General features: G+C 41.2%; 1 protein-coding gene across 1 annotated transcript in view; it reads left to right on the top strand.

Annotated features, from left to right (window-relative positions):
• CD2AP (CD2 associated protein) overlaps positions 1–18,944 on the top strand; it is a 95,262-nt gene that overhangs the window by 31,927 nt on the left and 44,391 nt on the right. The window contains exons 4-7 of the mRNA XM_019538096.1: positions 1,492–1,592; positions 8,012–8,132; positions 12,083–12,273; positions 17,665–17,770. Of these exons, the coding sequence (XP_019393641.1) occupies positions 1,492–1,592; positions 8,012–8,132; positions 12,083–12,273; positions 17,665–17,770 (519 nt within the window). The remainder of the gene's footprint in view (positions 1–1,491; positions 1,593–8,011; positions 8,133–12,082; positions 12,274–17,664; positions 17,771–18,944) is intronic.

Genomic DNA, 18,944 nt, shown 5'->3' with positions numbered 1-18,944 from the left:
TGGGCTGCCCTCCCTGCTGCCCTCCCCTGTGGCCTCTGTGGGCCAGTGGGCAGGATGTGGCGCAGCAGGGTAGAAAGGGGCCTGGTGGGCTCCTTGCTGCTGCGAGCTCCACGCTGCTCTAGCGAGGCATCCCCTGCTTGCCCGGTGGCAGCAGGGGCAGCAGTACAGTGTTGTCCCCCTTGCTGCTCTGGGGCACTATACATATATAGTGGCCTTTCATTTTAATCGTAGATTTAGGTTTTTAATCAGAGAATCTGCAATTTTTTATCTGGGAAACCATGATCCCTGCTAATATACACAAGGATCTATCTTAGAGTGCCTGATGCCTGCTCCAACATGTTCTAGCTTTAATTAAAGCACCCCGGCACCATTTTGAACTGTGGGGATGCTGAATATATGTGACGCTGCGGGTGCTTTAATTAAAACAGTCACTGAGATCTGCTTTTAATTAAAGCGCTCCCCCACCACCCTGGAACACGTGTAAAAACTGATTTATTTATTTATTTATTCAGTTGACTAAAACCAGTGTTTTAAGGGTTTTAATAAATGGTAGGTGGGTAGAGTAGGGCCAAAGGGGAAGTGCTTTCCTTGTGAGAGGTAGGAACAGAAGGGTAAACAAGTAGAGCAGCTGTGTATATAAGAAACAGACAGTGCATTTGCTGTCTATAAATCTGTACCCTGATATTTTTGTATGTTGCTTAACTTTTGAATTACAAGCTCTTTCTGATAGTGACTCTTTTTCTGTGTGACAGTGCCCACCCCATAGTGTGCAGTATTTGAGTACAAATAGTATGAGTATCCAGAAAGGTTCAAAAGTTTCTCAGCTAGTAGCTGGAAAAGTTCTAGAATTATAAAATGTAGTTGGAAAGAAAATATTGTCAGTCCTGTTATCACCAGATTCGTACCTGAGTAAGTTTTTGGACTTGAAGGTGACACCTATAGCGCAGAACACAAAATGTATCTTGTGATTATCTTGGGGGAGGGTATTTTATGGGTGAGTCAGTTCAAATTTAAGAACTTGAGATACAAAAATGTGTGTAACGTTAACTCAAGAGCAAGCATTATAGGGAGTTGATGGCTGTTTTCTTTTGATCCCTGCTGACTTGATCAGGAAATAGCTTGAAAATGTTGTACTGGGTGCTGATCCGTGACTCACTCACGTCAATAATTTTGGGGGGTTTTTTGGTTTTTTTTTATAGTGTAGTGGTAATTGGCAGTGCCGTGTTTACTCCAGGGTAGTTGGCACAGTTTAAAGCTCACATGGAAGCAGTCTGCCCTTTTTTTAGGGTGCACGTAAGCCTAGCCAGCTGGATTTTAACTGACATGTAAACAAGTGGAAAAGTGAAAACCAAGGGATTGTTAGTGGGCTCTTTGGGATGACTTAGGCGTTAAGTTCTCATTCTTTTCTTGACAGAGTCGAGTACAGAAGAATAAATACAAGCTTATTGTAATGCCTTTTACTTATGTGTTTTATAATATCCTTTCCTCCAGAGTCCAAGAAGCGGCAGTGTAAAGTGCAGTTCGACTATATCCCGCAGAATGAGGATGAGTTGGAGCTCAAGCTTGGGGATGTTATTGACATTAACGAAGAGGTAAGTTATTCTAAAGAACCGATCACCTCTTTGTTTGGCCAAGAATTTGAAACCACCTTTGTCTGAAATATCTGACTGACCTGGAAGAAGGTTTATAAACATAGCAAGGGAGGCGTAGTTTTCTGGTTCCAAAAATGGTATAGCGGTCTTTTTGTCTCGGGAATAACAACTGTGAAATTAATAAAGGGCTGGTATTTTGGGGAAATATTGCAAGTTGATAAATTATTAAAGGAAATGTAATGTTTCCAGTAGTAAATCACATTCCATTCCACATGATTTTCCTGAAGACCTTTTTAAAACTACTTTTATGGCCTATACACATTTTATTTTTACCTTACGGTCACTTAGCCACAAGGTTATTTGACTGGTCACCTGTAAGCTTATATTCTGGAACTAAGCTCTTTTAAAAATTTTTTGAACCTTTTAAAGAGATCGAAGCAGCAGCAAAAGTATGGTCAATCAAACCCCAAACCATTTGTTAAGCATTATTGAACATCATGAACTTCTTGCCCCAGGGCATATTGTTTGTATTGGCTCCCTACTGTAAATGGAGTTAACTTGAAGGGTCAAACTGTCAGCTGTAATTGGGAGACTTGTAAGTGTGAGAAGAAAGGTCTTTCAGAAAAAACTGGAACTACAGGAAGTAATCTTGGAAAAGGGAAGATTGATCCTGGAAGTAAATGCATTTGGAACGGGATGTAAAATTTAGTCTTCTCTGTCACTTGCTTAAGTCTACATAGCGCTGTATTTTTAGCTGTTTATTCTAGACACTGGGAAGGAAGGAAGGAAGATCTATTACTGCTTCTATTTTTCATACTGGGAAGGCATTTGGGGACTACAGTAATGGTTGAGGGCTTATGATTGCCCAGGTAGAAACTAAGTATGTGTTGCTTGCTAGGTAGTTTAATCTGGTTCCAGCTGTTCAGGCGTATGGCGTATTACCGTTCTTTTGTCTTGTAAACTGACAAGAAGGAAACATTTTCATGCTTTTAGCTGGTTAGTATTAAGCTATACTGTTCTCTACACTTTCTGTATGATAATTTAGAATAAATTTAGCAAATTCTTTAAAGAAATTGCTGCTTTAAAAATGGCTTCCAAAATGTACTAATCCCTCAAGAGACCTCCCCCCCACCCCCTTTGATTATGAGCTGCAAGGATTTAATAAATTCATTCAGTTTAAATAGGTAAACAGGGTTTTTTAAATGCCCAGGCCTATGCTGAGTAACTTGTATAATCTTCCTATTGTAAATCCCTTGCTTCCATACCTCCTTTTTCCTTTGTTGTCTCTGCTCATCTCATCTCATGTGCAGCAGATTCTCTGAGGCAGAACCCTTGTTTTTGTAGCATTAATTATTATGATTGCTGGTAGTTGTTTGTATTCTGGTTGCAGCTACAGGTCCTATTCAGGCTCAGGCTTTATTATACTAGGCACTGTACACACACAGTAGTTGAAGACAGTCCCTGTCTGGCAGAGCTTACAGCCTGAGAGCAAGCAAGATATAGATGACAACAAAGCCATTTGCCAAAAGTAGGACATATCTATTTTTTTTTCACATCCCCATTTTCATAACAAGCCATTCATTTTAATCACTTGAATCCAGCTGCCAGTGAAATGTATTTGTTCTGTTTAGCTTCTTGCATGCTTTGGGAGCTATCAAACAATATAGGGTAGTAATCCTGTGATCCCATATTTTCTTACTTATTTCTTTCACTGTCAGAACTGATATTTTATAACGTGGCCAGTGAACATCTTAAGTTGCTGTACACCAGGATTGCTCAGGATCTGAGCACGATTTGAGAGTACAATGGATCCTTTTATTATAAGAATTGTCTGCCTGATTTCTCATTGATTAGACTTGAAGTAAGCTTATTGGCTTTGATCAACAGCTACCCTGTATAGGCATCTAACTTTTTATCATGTGAGATTGGTTTTCTTAATAGGTAGGTGCCAATGTAATTTTCCCAGTGGCAGTTATGTACAGATAGATACTGTGAAGTGATGTGTAACTCCCTCTTGTGGTCACCATTTACCTTATGGTGTGAATAGAATAAAATTCCATGAGTCTTGGGTGATGGGGAATAGGCTTGGGCATTTGGAAGTCTGCGGAGGTCATCATACCTTTCTGACATTTGGACAGAGAAGCTTTGGGTTCTTGGAACTAATTCTAACATCCTGTAATGGACTGTGTCGTGGGCAATCTTGCTTAGTGGGTAGACCACCAAAGCCGGGCCAAAGTCTGAAGCAGAGGCCCTGGGTCAGGAAACAGACACCAAGGCTGCTTGCAGACATGGAAAAGAAAAGCAGGAAAAAAACCTCAGCACTTTAAACTCGATGCAGTCCTGCGCCAAGGCCAAGACCATGCCCAGAAGAGGCAGCACGTTAGTTGTACCCAGCTTTCCCAACATCTGTAGAGATTGGGCACTTTAGTGCCTATGGCACTTCTATCTATTAGCTGGTAGAATCAGCTGTAGCTAAAAGCACCAAAAAGCCCCACTGAAGCCACCTATACAATGTAGAGTCAGATCAAAGTAATGTGCTGCTGCTTCTGATAGAGTGCATCTCCCCTGCCCCCCATCTGTCAGCACCCCAGGTTACCAAATCTAGTGGCGAGGTCTGAATCTCGAGCTAAATTGAAGTTCAGGAGTCAGAATGAATTACTAAATCCAAGGGAAAATCAAAAAGCTGGAGTTCAGGAACAGAGCAAGCTGGGTCAAGATATTAAGGGCACATCCTGATGAGCATGCAGAGCAGTTTGAGGCAGTGCAAAGCACGTGTGGTGCACGTTGCACCCAATTGCCACTGCAAACCACAAATGGTGCATGTGCACCCAACTGCTAATTGCAATTAGCAGTGCGGTGGGGGGTTTTGACACTGGGGAATCCCGGTGTAAAAAAAAAAATTACTGCTGAAAAAAGCAGCGTGGCACTTGCAGCAGCAGGATGCGCCACCAGAAGGGGAGCCTGGGTAGCCAGAGCCAGGCTCTGAGCGGCTGGCTGAGCACTACTGCTGCCCCCAGGACCCCAGGTAAGGTTGCTGGCTGCAGCCTCCCCTATCCCACCTGGGTTACTTTGCTACATGCAGGAGTACGTATGTAGGGCACGCCGAGGGACATATAGCACTGGCACAAATATGTGCTGCTGCTGTTTGTCCCATGAGAAATGCAAGCATCCCTGGATATATGTGCTTCTCAGGATGTGCCCCAGGACTACTAGATTGTAGAGGCTTCCAGCACAAACTGTTGGCTGTCCTGGAGTCTTTTTGCCACAGCTGGAACTAAATGTGTAGATTTGCTCCCCCATCAGCCAGTCAGAAGGTCCAGACAGTGCCCAGCTGGAGTCATGAGCTAGGTTAGGACTGTCAGTCAAAGCCCCAGTCCCTGTGGCTCACTAGGCAGTTAGCCCAGGTTGGACTCTATTAGTGCCCCTGACATGTGGTCTTAGTTTAACCATGTATCTGATGGCTAGGTAGTAGTCCTATAGCTTGAAAGAGGCAAACATTTAGCCAAGGAAATTAGTGCATTAATGCTGCAGCTGTTGTCCTCCCCCCTCCCCCCCATCCTCACCCCCACTGCTTTGGTGCTGAGCAACCCGTATCTGCCAGTGCCATGCCCCTGCCCATGCCATTGCCCATCACTTCCAGGCCACAGCCATGCCCTGTCCCCCCCAATCCTGCTGGTACCCCTCACTCCCCACTCCTAGCCCTGCTGGTGCCCCTCACTTGCAACCCCCTGCCCCCCGGCCTACAGCCCTGCTGGAGGAGGCTCCCAGCTGCCAGAGCTACAGGACTGAGACCAGGGTAGGGCCTGTAGCTGGTTGTTGCCCATGCCTTGTGTAGCAGGGTCATGTGTCACTCTCCAGTTGCTGAGCTGGGCTTTTCTCCTAGCACTCCACAGCGACATCAAGGTTTTTTCTGGAAAAGAACCTGAATAAATGGGAAGGAATGGCTTCCTCAAATGGAACAATTTATGACGTTTGAAGATGCTTTTCTAGCATTTCACATGTCTAGAAATATCAGTTCCTTTTCTAAATCAACTTAGTTTGATGTCTGACAAATACATATACTATATTTAGCACAGAAATCTATTCTAAACTGTTTTCTGCTGTATCCCTTGCTAAATACAGTGCTTATGGATGGAAACTATAGACGGCTCTTTTTGTAATTTTGGTATGCGTTTCGTATAATCAGAAAGTAACAAGGTTGTGTGAAATGGGAAGTAAAGCCTTGAAATCTCATTTTAAAGAATAGATATCCCCATGTGTACTTACTGGCTCAATAGGAGCTTTTACCTCTATCACAAGGTGATAGTCAACAGCTAAAAATTCCTTTCAGAGTTCTTTGTGTTTTCTCTTCAAGAAAAATAAACTTTTTTTAGCATAAAATTATCAAGTATGTGAAACCAGGTCAGAGTCAGGAGGCTTGGCCTCTATTCCCTCTTGGCGTGACTGTGAATTCCTTGTTTATGTGGTGGTGTGAGATGCTTTGAAGAAAAGTGTTTAAATAAGGTTCAAAGATTTATAAAGTCAACAATGCTTGTAAATGTATTGGATTAACAGGATGGGCTATCAAAGCCCTCTTTCCAGTAGAGAGAAATGTTGGTATATTAGGAGTCCCAAGAACTTTTATTTAATGAAGCTATTGGGTTCTAGCAGCTTTTTCACTGCCATCCTGAGACAAGTTCATAACAGCTCTTAAACCTTCATGCTGACAGTCATTTGAACAGAATACATTCAAAAAGAAAATTTTCAAAGCTTAGTTGATTTTAAAAAAAAATGTAATCTAACGTAAATGTTTGGTGCACGTCTTGTCCTTTTTCAGCCCTTGATTTTGTGTAAAATCTTCTCTTCATCCTTGTATTGTTGGCAGCCTCTTGCTCTCACACCGTAAACATAGACAATGGGCACTTGATAATTTGAAAAATCTTTACTCTTCACTCTTAAAATCATCTAACAGGACCTTTGTATGAGTAGATTTAAAAGTCTTTAGCTATGACTGAAAGAGATGAATTAAAGGAATCTGTAGAATAGATCGTTGCATTCGAAGTCCTGACATGCTTGTTCCTTTTTAAGTGGTGATTGTTATTGTTTGATTTGGAGTCTAAGGGCAGTCTAGATCTCCCTTTTTGTGCTGTTTCATAAAATGGGGTTGCACACATCCCTTCTGAACCAGAAGATTTCTCTTACAGTTCTGGCTTGTTTCAGTGTGCAAGGATTATGCAGTGCCAAATGCAGAAACCTTTAGGGGACTACAAGTGCACGTAGGATGTGCCAGTTGGTAAATCGTCTGGTATTCTTAAAAACTGGTCAGCTGTAGTAGAATTGTGAGTGAGCCAGTGATGGAGAAAAGCCTAAATTAGGAACGTACCTCCGCTCTCCCCAAACTCACCTTCTTGTCATGCAGCCCTGTATGAGAACCAGGAAGTCTTTGGTAATAAAGACAATCCAACTTCTTTCAGTAGCGTGTCTGTCACTGGCAGTTTTGTTCTTTGTATCCATGCAGTTAATCCTCCTTCTCCCCTAAAGAAAATGGACATCTTGTGTTTAAAAAGTATGTCCCTTGGTCATGCACATTGACCTAGAACACAATGCTAAAAAAAGACTATGTGAACAACTCTTCTCAGAATACTTGCTGTTGCTTTCTGCCTTCCTCTATAAAACAGACCTTCATGCCACAAAGAAAAACACCCAAAATCTAGGGGTTTTTTGCAGTTTAAGTAGTAGTGCTTCTTTATATAGGAACTCTGAAAATTAGTTACGAATAGCATTCATAGGTATGGCTTTTTCTTCAAGATCATAAAGCTTTATCTCTTGTAAGTGCAGCTGCATTTAGTTCTGTTCTAACTTTACAGGATATCTTTAATGATGTAAAGCTAGCTTAGCTGAATTGTGGAGTATTATAAAATAACAAGTACGTTAAGAATTGTGAGGCCATGTGTGATAAAGTCCAAGAATGTGGGGACATTGCAGTGCACCAAGAGGGTCCAGTGGGTTTAACGCCTCCTTCCCAAGGGTGAACTAGCAAGTGTCCACTATTCAGTGGCCAGTTTAATACCTTTCCCTTCCATTACCTGTGGATCCTTGCTCCCTGTCCGTGTGCCTGTGGAATTCTTCTTGGGGAAGAGAGGGATCTGTCTGCTGAAAGTAACATTTTTCTGCTTGGCTGAAATAAGTTGTAGAATGATAAAATACTTCCTATTCATCCTGCTTTGTCCCAGAATATTATGAGATTTTGTCCCTTTTAAAAAAAAATGGCACTTTGAACTTTTTTGAAGTTATTTCTAGCTTCTTTTAAGTGTATTTACAATATCTCATGATAGCCTTATCTTATCCTACTCTTTACATTGCCCTGGTGAGTTATTAAACTGGCATTGTGTTTAGTTTTCCCCTGTTTTATTGGTAAAGTGTGAAATACCTTTTAACAGGTAGAAGAAGGCTGGTGGAGCGGAACACTAAATGGCAAGTCAGGATTATTCCCTTCCAACTTTGTAAAAGAATTAGAGTTGACAGATGATGGAGAAGCACAAGATCCCGTGGATGACACAGGTATGAAAGCTTTTTATGTAGGATCCAGTATGTAATACCAGCAGCAGTCACTTGGGCGCAAAGCTTAGTTAAGAAGTTACAATAATAGAGGGAAAGGTGATAGGTTTCCTTACTTGTTTTTTAAAACTATTATTGGATATATCTAATATATTAAGGGCTTACTCTTCCTGCTCCTCCCCCTCACTCCCATCCTCCAGCACTGCAGTACAGACATGGGTTTTCAAGCAGGCTCAAGGAAGGCATCGTGGGGTGCCTGCAGGTCTCCCTGGTGCCTCGCTTCTAAGACTGATGTGCGTGGAACAGGAAAGTTTGGGTAAAACAGATTTCTTCAGCAGTATAGTAGCACTTTGCTGCTACAATGCCTGCATACCTATAGATTGCAAATTGCCTCAAGGCAGGACCTATGCCTATGTAAAACAGCTAAAATACTGGTAATACACATATAATTTTCACCTGTTTGAGACCTGAAGTTCTGCAGCATTTGGGCCCATGATGTACTTCTTTCGTATCGGGGAATATTTTTCTTTCAGTTCCCTGGTTTGGATTCTGACAAGCTTTGACACTGCTAGGCAGCACTAAGGCCCAGATGCTGCTGCTTCAGTTAGATGCTTACATGTGATCCTACTCCCCCTGTTAGAGTCCCTGGAAAAAATATTAATCCACCTACTTTTATAATATGTCATCATCACCTTAGCTTTAGGACTGAGTCAGGAAAGTGCATCAGGGAGGAGGAATCCCCCCTCCCCCCCTTACACACACACGCTAACTGTTTTTTTCAGGAACTTGAGCATGGTGGTATAGGATCTCACTTAAGTGCCTCAACCAATTTACATGCCTGGAACAGGATGTAGCTCTGAAGGTTTAATCCAAATTTACTTGGTTTATAAGCCTAAAATAAATGTGTGTCAGGACATTTGAAGTACTTTGCATGAGAGAGTGAATTACAGAGGTGGAAGAAGAAGCCTTGAATTGTCAGATCACAATGAACATGAGTGGTCTAATACTACATCCCAGTTGCACTGTCTCGTATCCTTGTTGGAGTGCCCATTTTATTATTAGAGATGTAGCAGCTAATTTCTCAGATTACTTCAGGATCTAAGTAGCTTTAAACCTGGTTAGTTGAATCTTTTGTAGTTGTGTGGCTAGAAGAGCAAGAGACATAGACCGTAATTCAGAGCTGAAAAATGTTCATAGCTGAATTTTGATTGGGATGCCAAGTAAGTGCATGTTTTGCAGGAAAAGAAATGCCTTGGTTTGTTCTCCTGAACTGATTTAGGGTGGTCTGGTCTCCAAAGGCGCTACAGTGTGAAGGAATGAAACTTCCTACTGTGCTGTTGTTCAGTGTCAAGCACAGCAAATAGATCCATAATTAAAACTGATTCCAAGACCTTGCTTCATTTAAGTAGTGATCAGGGAAAAAAAAGCATTTAAAAAGTGGCACTGACTGTATTTCTGGTTCCAAGATGCTCTGAGCTCTTTGTCTCTGACAAAATTGTGCTTAAAGATGAAAGCAAAAATAGACTGACAAGGAGAAATATTTTTTCCAGTTTGCATCAATTCTGGAAATGTTATTAGGAGCAAAACAAGTGGGGAGTCAAGAGTCATAGAAGAGTAAGGCTGCAATGGACCTCTAGCAGTCATCTAGTCGTACCCCCTGCCAGAGGCAGGATCATCCCAACTCAAATCATCCTATACAAATGTACTGTCTAACCTCTTGGTAAAACTATAGTCAACCCAGACACACCATACAACATCCTAATCTCCCACAGGTAAAGCCTGGAGACTGCAGCAGCCAGCATCCTGCTGCAAAAGTTGTTAAAATAAGCTCGACAGATGCCAGAAAGAGGGCCACAACCCCTGCTACAGAGGAAGGCAAAACCCCTCACAGTTCATACCAATCTGATCATAGGGTAAAATTCCTTCCTGAGCCCATTTATAGTGATCTCTCTGACCCTGATCAGAGGCGTAGGAGCCTCCAGGTTTTGAGTCTGGGCATAAGCATTAGTACATCCCAGTCAAAATCCCACGATTTAGGGGATTTTGAGCAGCCCAGGCAGTGGGTTAGGGGCTGTCTCTTATTAGCCAGAGCTAAGGATTCCTTAGTTGGAGCACTAGCTGGTAAATTTACAAAAACCGTGTTTTCTCTTGGCAGTTCTTGCTGTGGGTAACTTGAATTGACAGTCCATTTGCTGGTGGTCGGTAGCAGGGGCCTGATTTTCAGCAGTTCTGAATGCTAACATTGCAGTTGCAGGTGCTGAGCCGCTCTCAAAATCAGGTGCTCAGTGACCGCTCTGCCTTGCCTTGTTGAGCAGTGTTAATTTTTACTTTCCCTGTTGGCCAGAAATAGCAACAGAGCGCCAAGACTACTGAGAGATGTTCTTTCAAAGCAGAAACCAATAGCCTGGACATTTTATTGTCAAGGAGGCAAAGAGAGAGTTTGTATATTTGGTGAGGAAAATGCTGAGTTTAAGGGTGGGTGGGGTGGAGGAGAAGTGGCAGCAACAGCTGGGTCTCAGCACCGGCCCATCTTAGACCTGGGCTGGGTCATGCTGGCTCAGCACTAAAAGAAGTTATGCCCAACTTCCCTAAACCAGTGGTTCTCAACCTTTTTAGACTCAAGGCTCCCCTCAGAAAATGCCAGCTCTTGGCTTTCACTCGGTTTTGTCTGCCAAATAATAGAGCAATTCTGTTACAGAGAGCTCAGGCTGCAACAGGTCAAAGTGCTTTGACATTTTGGTTCCTATCTGAAATCTCTAGGCTTATCTTGTTTGCACACCAACAGTGCAGCACCCTGTGGCACCCTGGTTCTGAATCGCAACTCTAGAAAGAAGGCAGGGCAGGGTGGCATCTAAGAGACTAACTCATTCAGAAACGCATGAGCTTTTCTAGGCCACAGCCTACTTCAGAGGCAATGAATGGACTTGCAGAGTTGGAGGACTAAAATTGAATTGTGTGAAGGATGTTTGGTCTATAATTCAGCTTTCTGGTTTCAACTAGTGCATCCTTTCTTGCATGCTGCAGGTGGAAAACAAGCTTCCCTGTAGATACTAGTTGAGTTTTTAAACAAAATATTTTCAAACAACTCCCAAATACTTGAATTCCTGAGTATCTGCTTTATACAGTTTAATGACTTCTTTGTTATGGATAAATATGTCCCCTCCTCCTTTATTTAAAATGATGGGCTAAAATTTAAGGCTGTGTTCACACTGTAACGATGGTTAAAGCTGGATATCTCAGTTTGAACTAGATGTTCTTGGTGTTGCAGAATAGAAATACAGCATTAAGATAATTGTGAGCAAATGTAATAAATGTGGATACTTTTACTTTTTAAAAAATCTCCAATTATTTTTGTCAGTTGTCCAGAAGAGTAGAGAAAATTTCACTTGCCAGCATGGAGAAAAAATTATTATTTGTAATGTCAAAACAGGTTTTCGTGTTTTTTCTCTCTCTCCCTCTGCTATAGAAACGTGGAAGAATTTAACTGTTCTGCAGTAATCTTTAGTAGAGTCACTGCATCTGGTAAAAGCAGTAATGTGCAACTGTTTTGGTACTATGCTGAAATAAAATACTGGGTCAAAGAGAATGCAGGAGCATACTTCTGAGCTGGTGGGATATATACAACTGATGACAATAGCGGATCTTATTCCTTGGCTGATGTCCGAGATGCCAAGCCAAAAATCAATTATCTAATCTGTTGATGGCTGAGAGCTGCTGGTACATTTTGTGCAGAAATAGTATCATAGCAAACTGCCTTGAAAGGTATTTTTTAGAGCTAGAGCCCTGCTAAATGTGTATCTAGCAGAAGATGTAGGAATGTCTAGATGGTAACTGCAATTTTAATAAGTATTTGGCAAGAGCAGTGTATATAGGCATTAACAGAAAAGATGATCACTGTGATTTTGATTTCCAGAATACCGGCTGAGTATAAATACTTGGTTATACTTTTTCAGAGTCTGTTTTCACTGGTCCTACCTCACCTGTGGCCTCCTCCCCTGGGAATGGAAATGAACCTGCAGCTGCATCAGTAATGCAGCCAAAGAAAATCCGAGGCATTGGATTCGGAGACATCTTCAAAGAAGGTTCAGTGAAACTGAAGACAAGATTATCCAGTAATGATTTTGAGGAAAAAAAACAAGAAAAGGTTTGTAATAGTCCATGCCTGAGCATGGCTTTTGAGCGTATTTACACATTAAGTTTTAACTTTGAATAATTTATTTTAATCTTTAAAGAAGTGGTAATAATATTTTCTATCGTAGCATCACAAAGTGCTTCAGAGAAAGAGAGACGTTTATTGAAGTTGTAGTAAAATAGGTTTAGATTGGCCACCAGGAAAAATGCCTTCGTTGTCAGAACAGCGAGCAGTGGAATAGGCTGCGTAGGGAGGTTGTGGACTCTCCATCATTGGAGGTGTTCAAGATGAGACTGGACAGCCACTGGTTGGGAATGATATAGGCATAGCTGTGTCTACGTTCTGCTGTGGGTATTTTTCATACTTCTTTGCTTTGCTGGTAGCTGAATGGGGCTGGGAGGGATTCCCCCTTTTCTGCTACGTGTCAGATGTGGGATTTGTAAACTTTCCTCAAAGGCACTGGATGTTGGCTGCAGCCAAAGCTGGGGTTTTGACTGGAGTGCTAGTGCTCTTGTTGGGACCTTAAGCCAGAGGTTCCTGGCTAGAGGGTCTTGCACCTCCAATCAGGGTCTGGCCAATTGCTCTGTTTGGAGCTGGGAAGGAATTTTATCTCATGGACTGTGGGAGGATTTGCCTTCCTCTGTAGCAGGGGGTATGACCCTCTACCTGGGATCTCTGGAGTGTATATTAACCTTCTGCAGAAGCAGGACTGGTGCTGTTGTTCCCCCACTTTACCTGTGACAGGTTAGGGTGTTGTTGTGTTATGTTGTGTTGTGTCCAGGTTAATAGTCATTTTACTAAGAAGTTAGATTATGGATTTGTATTGGATGGTTTGGATAGGGGTGATCCTACTTCAGGCATGGGGTTGGACTGGATGACCTATAGAGGTTGCTTCCAGCCCTGCTTCTCTATAAAATCTCTGATTTCTATGATTGGCGCTCTCAGCACCTATATGAAGTGGATTAGCCCTGCATTTTTGCAAAGGAGGCACCCGCACAAAGAAGATGGCTAATATTGATCTGTACCCAAACCAGAAAAATCCAAGATGAACAACCCAGGGCAGTCTTTCCTTTTTTAAAAAATTTATGTGCTTTTCAAGTAAATATAAAAAGATAAAATAGCACTGATGGATAACACCCATTCAAAATGATCTGCCTAAGTTTTTAAAAGGGAATGGGAGAGAGGAAAAACGAACTACTTTGCTTTCTAAATCAGATGATTTCAAGAGCTGTAACAAGCCACTTTCCAGGCACAATTCAATAGATACTTTGCATATATTGCTCTAGTTCTGCCAAAACTGGCAATAAGTGAATGAAAATCATTGTAGTGCTTTCTGAGTCTGTTTGACCTAATATTTCCAGGAATTTATTCAAGAGGCAAAGATTTCTTAGGGTGAAATCTTTTTATATAGCTTAAATAAAGTTAGGCAAGCTTTCATATGCAAGGCATTCTTCCTCAGGTCTCTGATCACACCTAAGAAATTCTTGCCTCTAATAATTTCTGAACTATTACAGATGCATCACTTTTTACCCTACAGGTTCTTATTGTTATACTTCCTAATATAAGTAGCAGAAATAATGAAAACAGACTTTTTACAGTATTGTTTTGTACGTCAAATACCTATGCAGCAACATAGGTTTTGTTTGTTTGTTTTTTTTTAAATTAACTGCTCTGCTCTATCAGGGATTCCTTGTGTGATCATGAGCAAGAAGCTTATGATAGAGACCAGGGTGTCAAACTTGCTTCCTGCCCTGGTTTGCATCCAGATCATCTATGCCTCCATAGCAAGAGGTGGAGGCTCTGCCACTGATGCTTGTTTTGTGCTGTGGTGGCAGCTCTGGCTCCAGATCCAGCATGGGGATGCAACAGCAGCGGAGCTGGGTCCACAGCAGTGGGCAAAGCAGCTGGCGGGTGACCTGAGTTGTCAGCCCTCGGTCACCCGCCTACTACCTATCACCATGTCTGCTGGTACCTGAGGACTATGGGTTCTGCAGCAGACCACTTCCCAACTTCTGGTGGCCCACTTGTATCCTGACAGCAGCTCTGTGGGCTAGATCTGGCATTTGGCCTCAGTGATACCCCATATCTGTAAGATCCATAAGATGACTGTGCCTTGTGTAAGCTCAATTTTTTTCCCCATCAGTTTTCATTAGTGCCATGCCCAAGATCTTGCTGTCTTTTTTTTTTTTCCAGTTACATTTTGTGTTCTTTGCTTGTATTATAAGAGAGGTGAACAGAGTGCCTTGTCTCCCTGCACTTCAGTTTCCCAAGGGGACTGGCAGATAGTAAGCAAATACTTACAATTGCATCTGGTATGCCACTGTTTTTTAGTTTGAGATTTCTGCCGCTGTTCATGAGTGAGAGGCTAAAGAAAGCAACTACTTTTTTTAGCACTTGAAGAGCATCTTGGATTTATTACTTTTATTTTTCTTTACTTTTAACTCAGAGAAAAGCTTGGTGTAAAGTGCCTTGTGTTTGCCAATCTCCCAAGAAGCTGGGATTAAAATATTAAAGCTCTTCTTTCCATCCTGAACTGTTGCACAGAGTATTGACTAGTTTGCTAGAATTGTTGCGTAGTTTTGTGGCTCCTGAAATACTTTAATGGAATGATCTGAAGACAAAAGTAGAAACCAGGGAATGACGCTTAAGTTGACTAAACTTATTTTAACCAGTCTCTGTTCTTGTAATCGGAACTATTTGTGAGCCATTACAGTTTTTGTATAGTTACCATTCTAGCTGAAATTCTGATTTTTATTAAAACTAGTCATTTTCTTGTAGAGAGAGATTGGTTCTTCAGTAGCGTATGGAATGCACTGCTTTTTCTTTCCAATTTATGGGTGCAATTGTTCCATCTGAAATGTTTTTACGATTAGTTTATAAGAGCTAAAGAAACTTCATGCTATGCAAGTTCACTGTATATGAACACTCAAATACATGTTAGGACTCTTGGCAGGCAAAGTTCTTTGAGTAGATGTGATCTCTTATTAGACCAACTGAGTAGTTGGAAAAAATGTTCTTAGCAAGCTTTCAGGTGCAGTCACCCTTCTTCAGGCATAGGGAGTCACTGTTAGGACTCTTTTTTTCACTTTACCTACTGGGCTTATTGAATAAGTTATAGGCTGTTTCTCCCAGCCGGTAGGACAAAACTAGGAAATTAAGTGAGAAAATAATTTGCATAATTTACAGACAGTGAAATAGAAACCAGTTAATGTTTTTAGGTGGTACTTAACCTAACCACTTAGACCTTAGAATTGTCTTAGTATAATATTCAGGTACTGACCAGAATAGAAGATTTAGTATTTGAGTACTTGATCATTCAAGTACTTAGGTTTCTATCAGTCTAGTACTTGAATTATGGGGGATTTACTCCTAAAATATTGCAGTCTGAAAGGGAGAGACAGATAAATGAGGGAGTTTTTCAGACTGGGTTACTCTGAGTGAGGAATAAACTTTTTTCATGAAGACTTCAGTAAGATGTAAAACTTTATTTAAATTTGTGCTTTGATTCATTTGGTCACTAATGCAGTGGTTCTCAACCTTTTTAGACTCACGGCACCCTTCCATAACTTTCATGAATTAGGTGGCACACCATTTCAAAAACTAATTTATAGTGCTTACCTGCTATAGGGCTGGGAAGGAAGGAGGAAGAACAGCCCGCAGGGAAAAGCCTGCAGTGCAGCGAGTGGGGGAAGGAGAGTGGCTGGCAGGGAAGAGCCTGCACTTACCTCTTTACTGGAGCTTGCCTTTATCTCACTTAACCTCCTCTCTCCCGCAGCTTCAGGGGCTGGCTCAGCACCTAGATTGAGAATCACAGTCCTAATGTATTGCTTGGGTAATGGTATTGGTTGGAGGTTGTTAGCTAGAAAATGTTAGAATGAGATGAGGCTTTTTCACACATCACAAGGTCCACGTGTACAGAAGCTCTGATGGTTTTTTTTAAAACCTACAGCCTACTTAGTGTAGTGTGGCAAAATATAAGCCAGGATTTAACTTCCTGGCCAAACTTTGTTATGTATAAAAATAAAAAAATACAACCTACAAAATTTCCACCATCAGTTTTAATTGGATATTGTTTCTATACTTCCCCTCTGATTATGGCCATGTACTTTTAAATTATTCTCATTTTGAAGGTGGCTCTATTTTAGCAATGGGTGGAATGGTTCCTTTATATAGTAAGTTGTGATGGGCTAAGGTAAATGTCAGCTTTTTTTGTGCATGTTTCTTCTGAAGCCTTTTGGACATCTGCTGGATGACACACTTGCCCTAGGATGAATGCAAACCAACCTTTGAAATCCAGGGCTAAAGTATTAAGCTGTTTTTGGAGACCAGTATAAAATCTGGGAAAAATTCTTTTTAAATGAAAGGGAAAGTGCCATTGCCTCTCGCTCACGTGAATTGTCTTACTTTTGTAAGTAGTCCCAGGTCTTCAGTAGAATTACTTGAGTGAGCACCGATGTTGGATCAGTTTCTAGTTCAATTGATTTGCGACTAGAGCTTGCTAAATGTGGCTGACGCATTTTCTCTTCCATCAAGCTCAGTAAATCTGAAACTCTTTCCAATAAGTGAAAACTGGAAAATTCATCTTAGTGAGATGCTAGCTCAGGAAAATGGGGACACATTTAAATGCCTGTGTGAGTGTTGGTCTAAACAGAAACTTCAGTCTGGTGTTTCTATCCATATTGGCTGGCTGTTGTCAGACACTAGGAATGAAAGAAAGGCAAGATCTGCTGCTCTAAAGTGCTGTTAAAAACACTGGAGTTCTGCAGAGCTGCTCCTTTTCCACTTGAGGACTGCCAGGGCCTAAATTCATCTCAAGACTGACATGCAACCAAGTGAGATTTCTTGGCTACTTTGTCTAAATCAGAAGCAATGCTTTACTTTCACCCCATAGACAAAATTATTGCATCAATGGCTGTAATGTTAGAATTATAGGATGGAGGTATAATGAGTGCTGTCGGCTTCTGGGGCGGTCTTTTGCCACCTTTCCTCTTGCCTTTTGGAAATTGGCCCCAGCTAGAGCAGTGTGTGGCTGTTCTCAGACTTTTAAAGATTGATTTGAAAGGAAATTGCTGAACAAGAAATCATCCATAAACTGGATTGTCAAGTATGGTTTAAACAGGGACTGTGGATTTTTATCCCATCACCTGGGTTAGTTTCTGGTGATCCCTTTGTTGCTATGGGTTTACCGCTTGTTTGATCTCCTCTGCCAGCACTGCTTGCGTCCCCTCCCCTACCTTCTGTATTCTGATTTCTCTCTCCTTATGCTCTGGTTTCTGCATGTTCTTTCACAGCATCTGATGAAGTGAGCACCATTTCCATATAACCAGAACATGATACCAAAATTACAATAGCTGTGGTTGTTCTGACTTGGGGCTTGTTTTTTTTTCTCTTTCATTTGTCTAGCCATTACCTAGCCATTCCCCTGGACCAAAACTCAGCCACACTACTAGTGTAATTAAAGTAGAAGGTGCACCAGAGGTGACAAAAGAAGCTGAAAGTAAGTCAAAAGGTAAGATTAATACACGTGTTTGCCTCTGGTTTGCTTTGTGCTTTTTGGAAGTGCCCTGTTATAGAATGAAGCAGCAGAAATAACTCATTCTATGAGAATGAAAGTCAGCCTTTTGGGGAACAAAATTCAGGGCATAGTACTCATTTCCCCACAACCCCCTGGAACAAAAAGTAGATTAAACCACTACCAATTCTGATTGCCTTCTTGCCTTTGTGGCCAGCATAGATTAGCTCTGCTGAATTGCAGTGTCCTGTGAGTATGGTGCCAAGCAAAACCCTTAGCAGACATAGCAGGATACTGCCTAGCACCAATATGGGATCCATCTTTTAGATTTGGGGCAAATCCAGTTTCTGGGGCACAATCCCAAAATTCAAAGTTGTGGATAGTTAGCTGCTTTAGACTAAGCCTTTCTGTTTTCTGTCTGTTTAAAAAATATATCTAGTAGTTTACATAATGAGATGTAAAGATATACAGATACATGATAGAGTAGAAAAAAAGATGCATAATACATTTAATAAGATGTTTTCAGCATTTCTTACAAGTACTAACTTGTTTGAAGCAGACTTATCCACACTTTACAAAGGAGTGGAAACTAGTCGGAGGATGTAGTGAAGGCTTGTCTAAGCAGGGAAATCAGGATACAGAGTATGAATTACAGCGCGCTGTCTCATGGTACCTTTCTGTATAAACAGACAGCACATGCTGCCTCCTGCACAGCCCATGTAGTAACAGTACTTGGCCTGCTTTAAATTTATACCCTAACTTATTTCACACACACTCTCTCCATATAGACGAGTCCTTATTTTTTTTTCCAAGTTTTGCCTGTATTAAATTCAAAGTATCTTTAGAGAATTGGATTCTAGATGTAATTTTGTCCATATAAGTGTTCTCACTAAAAATATAAGGGATCATGTAAACAAAATTGGGCAGATTGAACTAACAGTGTATTTTTAAAGTACATTAAGCCAGTCCAAAATTATGTGGGCATTTTTCTATATCCGTTTAAACTTTGCTGCCTGCAGTTTAGTGCACATCTTTATTTTGCACTGTTTTTCCTGTAAGTTTATTTGAAGGTGTGTATTTAAAGCAATTAGCTAAATTGGTTCAAGTGTGTGTGTATAAACATCCTTATACCAAAATAAGTGAGTTATTTTAGTTCAGACGAGTCATGTTT

This window comes from Crocodylus porosus, unplaced genomic scaffold (assembly GCF_001723895.1).
Source record: "Crocodylus porosus isolate Cpor-Errol unplaced genomic scaffold, CroPor_comp1, whole genome shotgun sequence".
In the NCBI taxonomy this organism is placed as follows: domain Eukaryota; kingdom Metazoa; phylum Chordata; order Crocodylia; family Crocodylidae; genus Crocodylus; species Crocodylus porosus.
The sequence above is the reverse complement of the archived record's forward strand: the minus strand, read 5'-3'. Positions and strand labels throughout refer to the sequence as shown.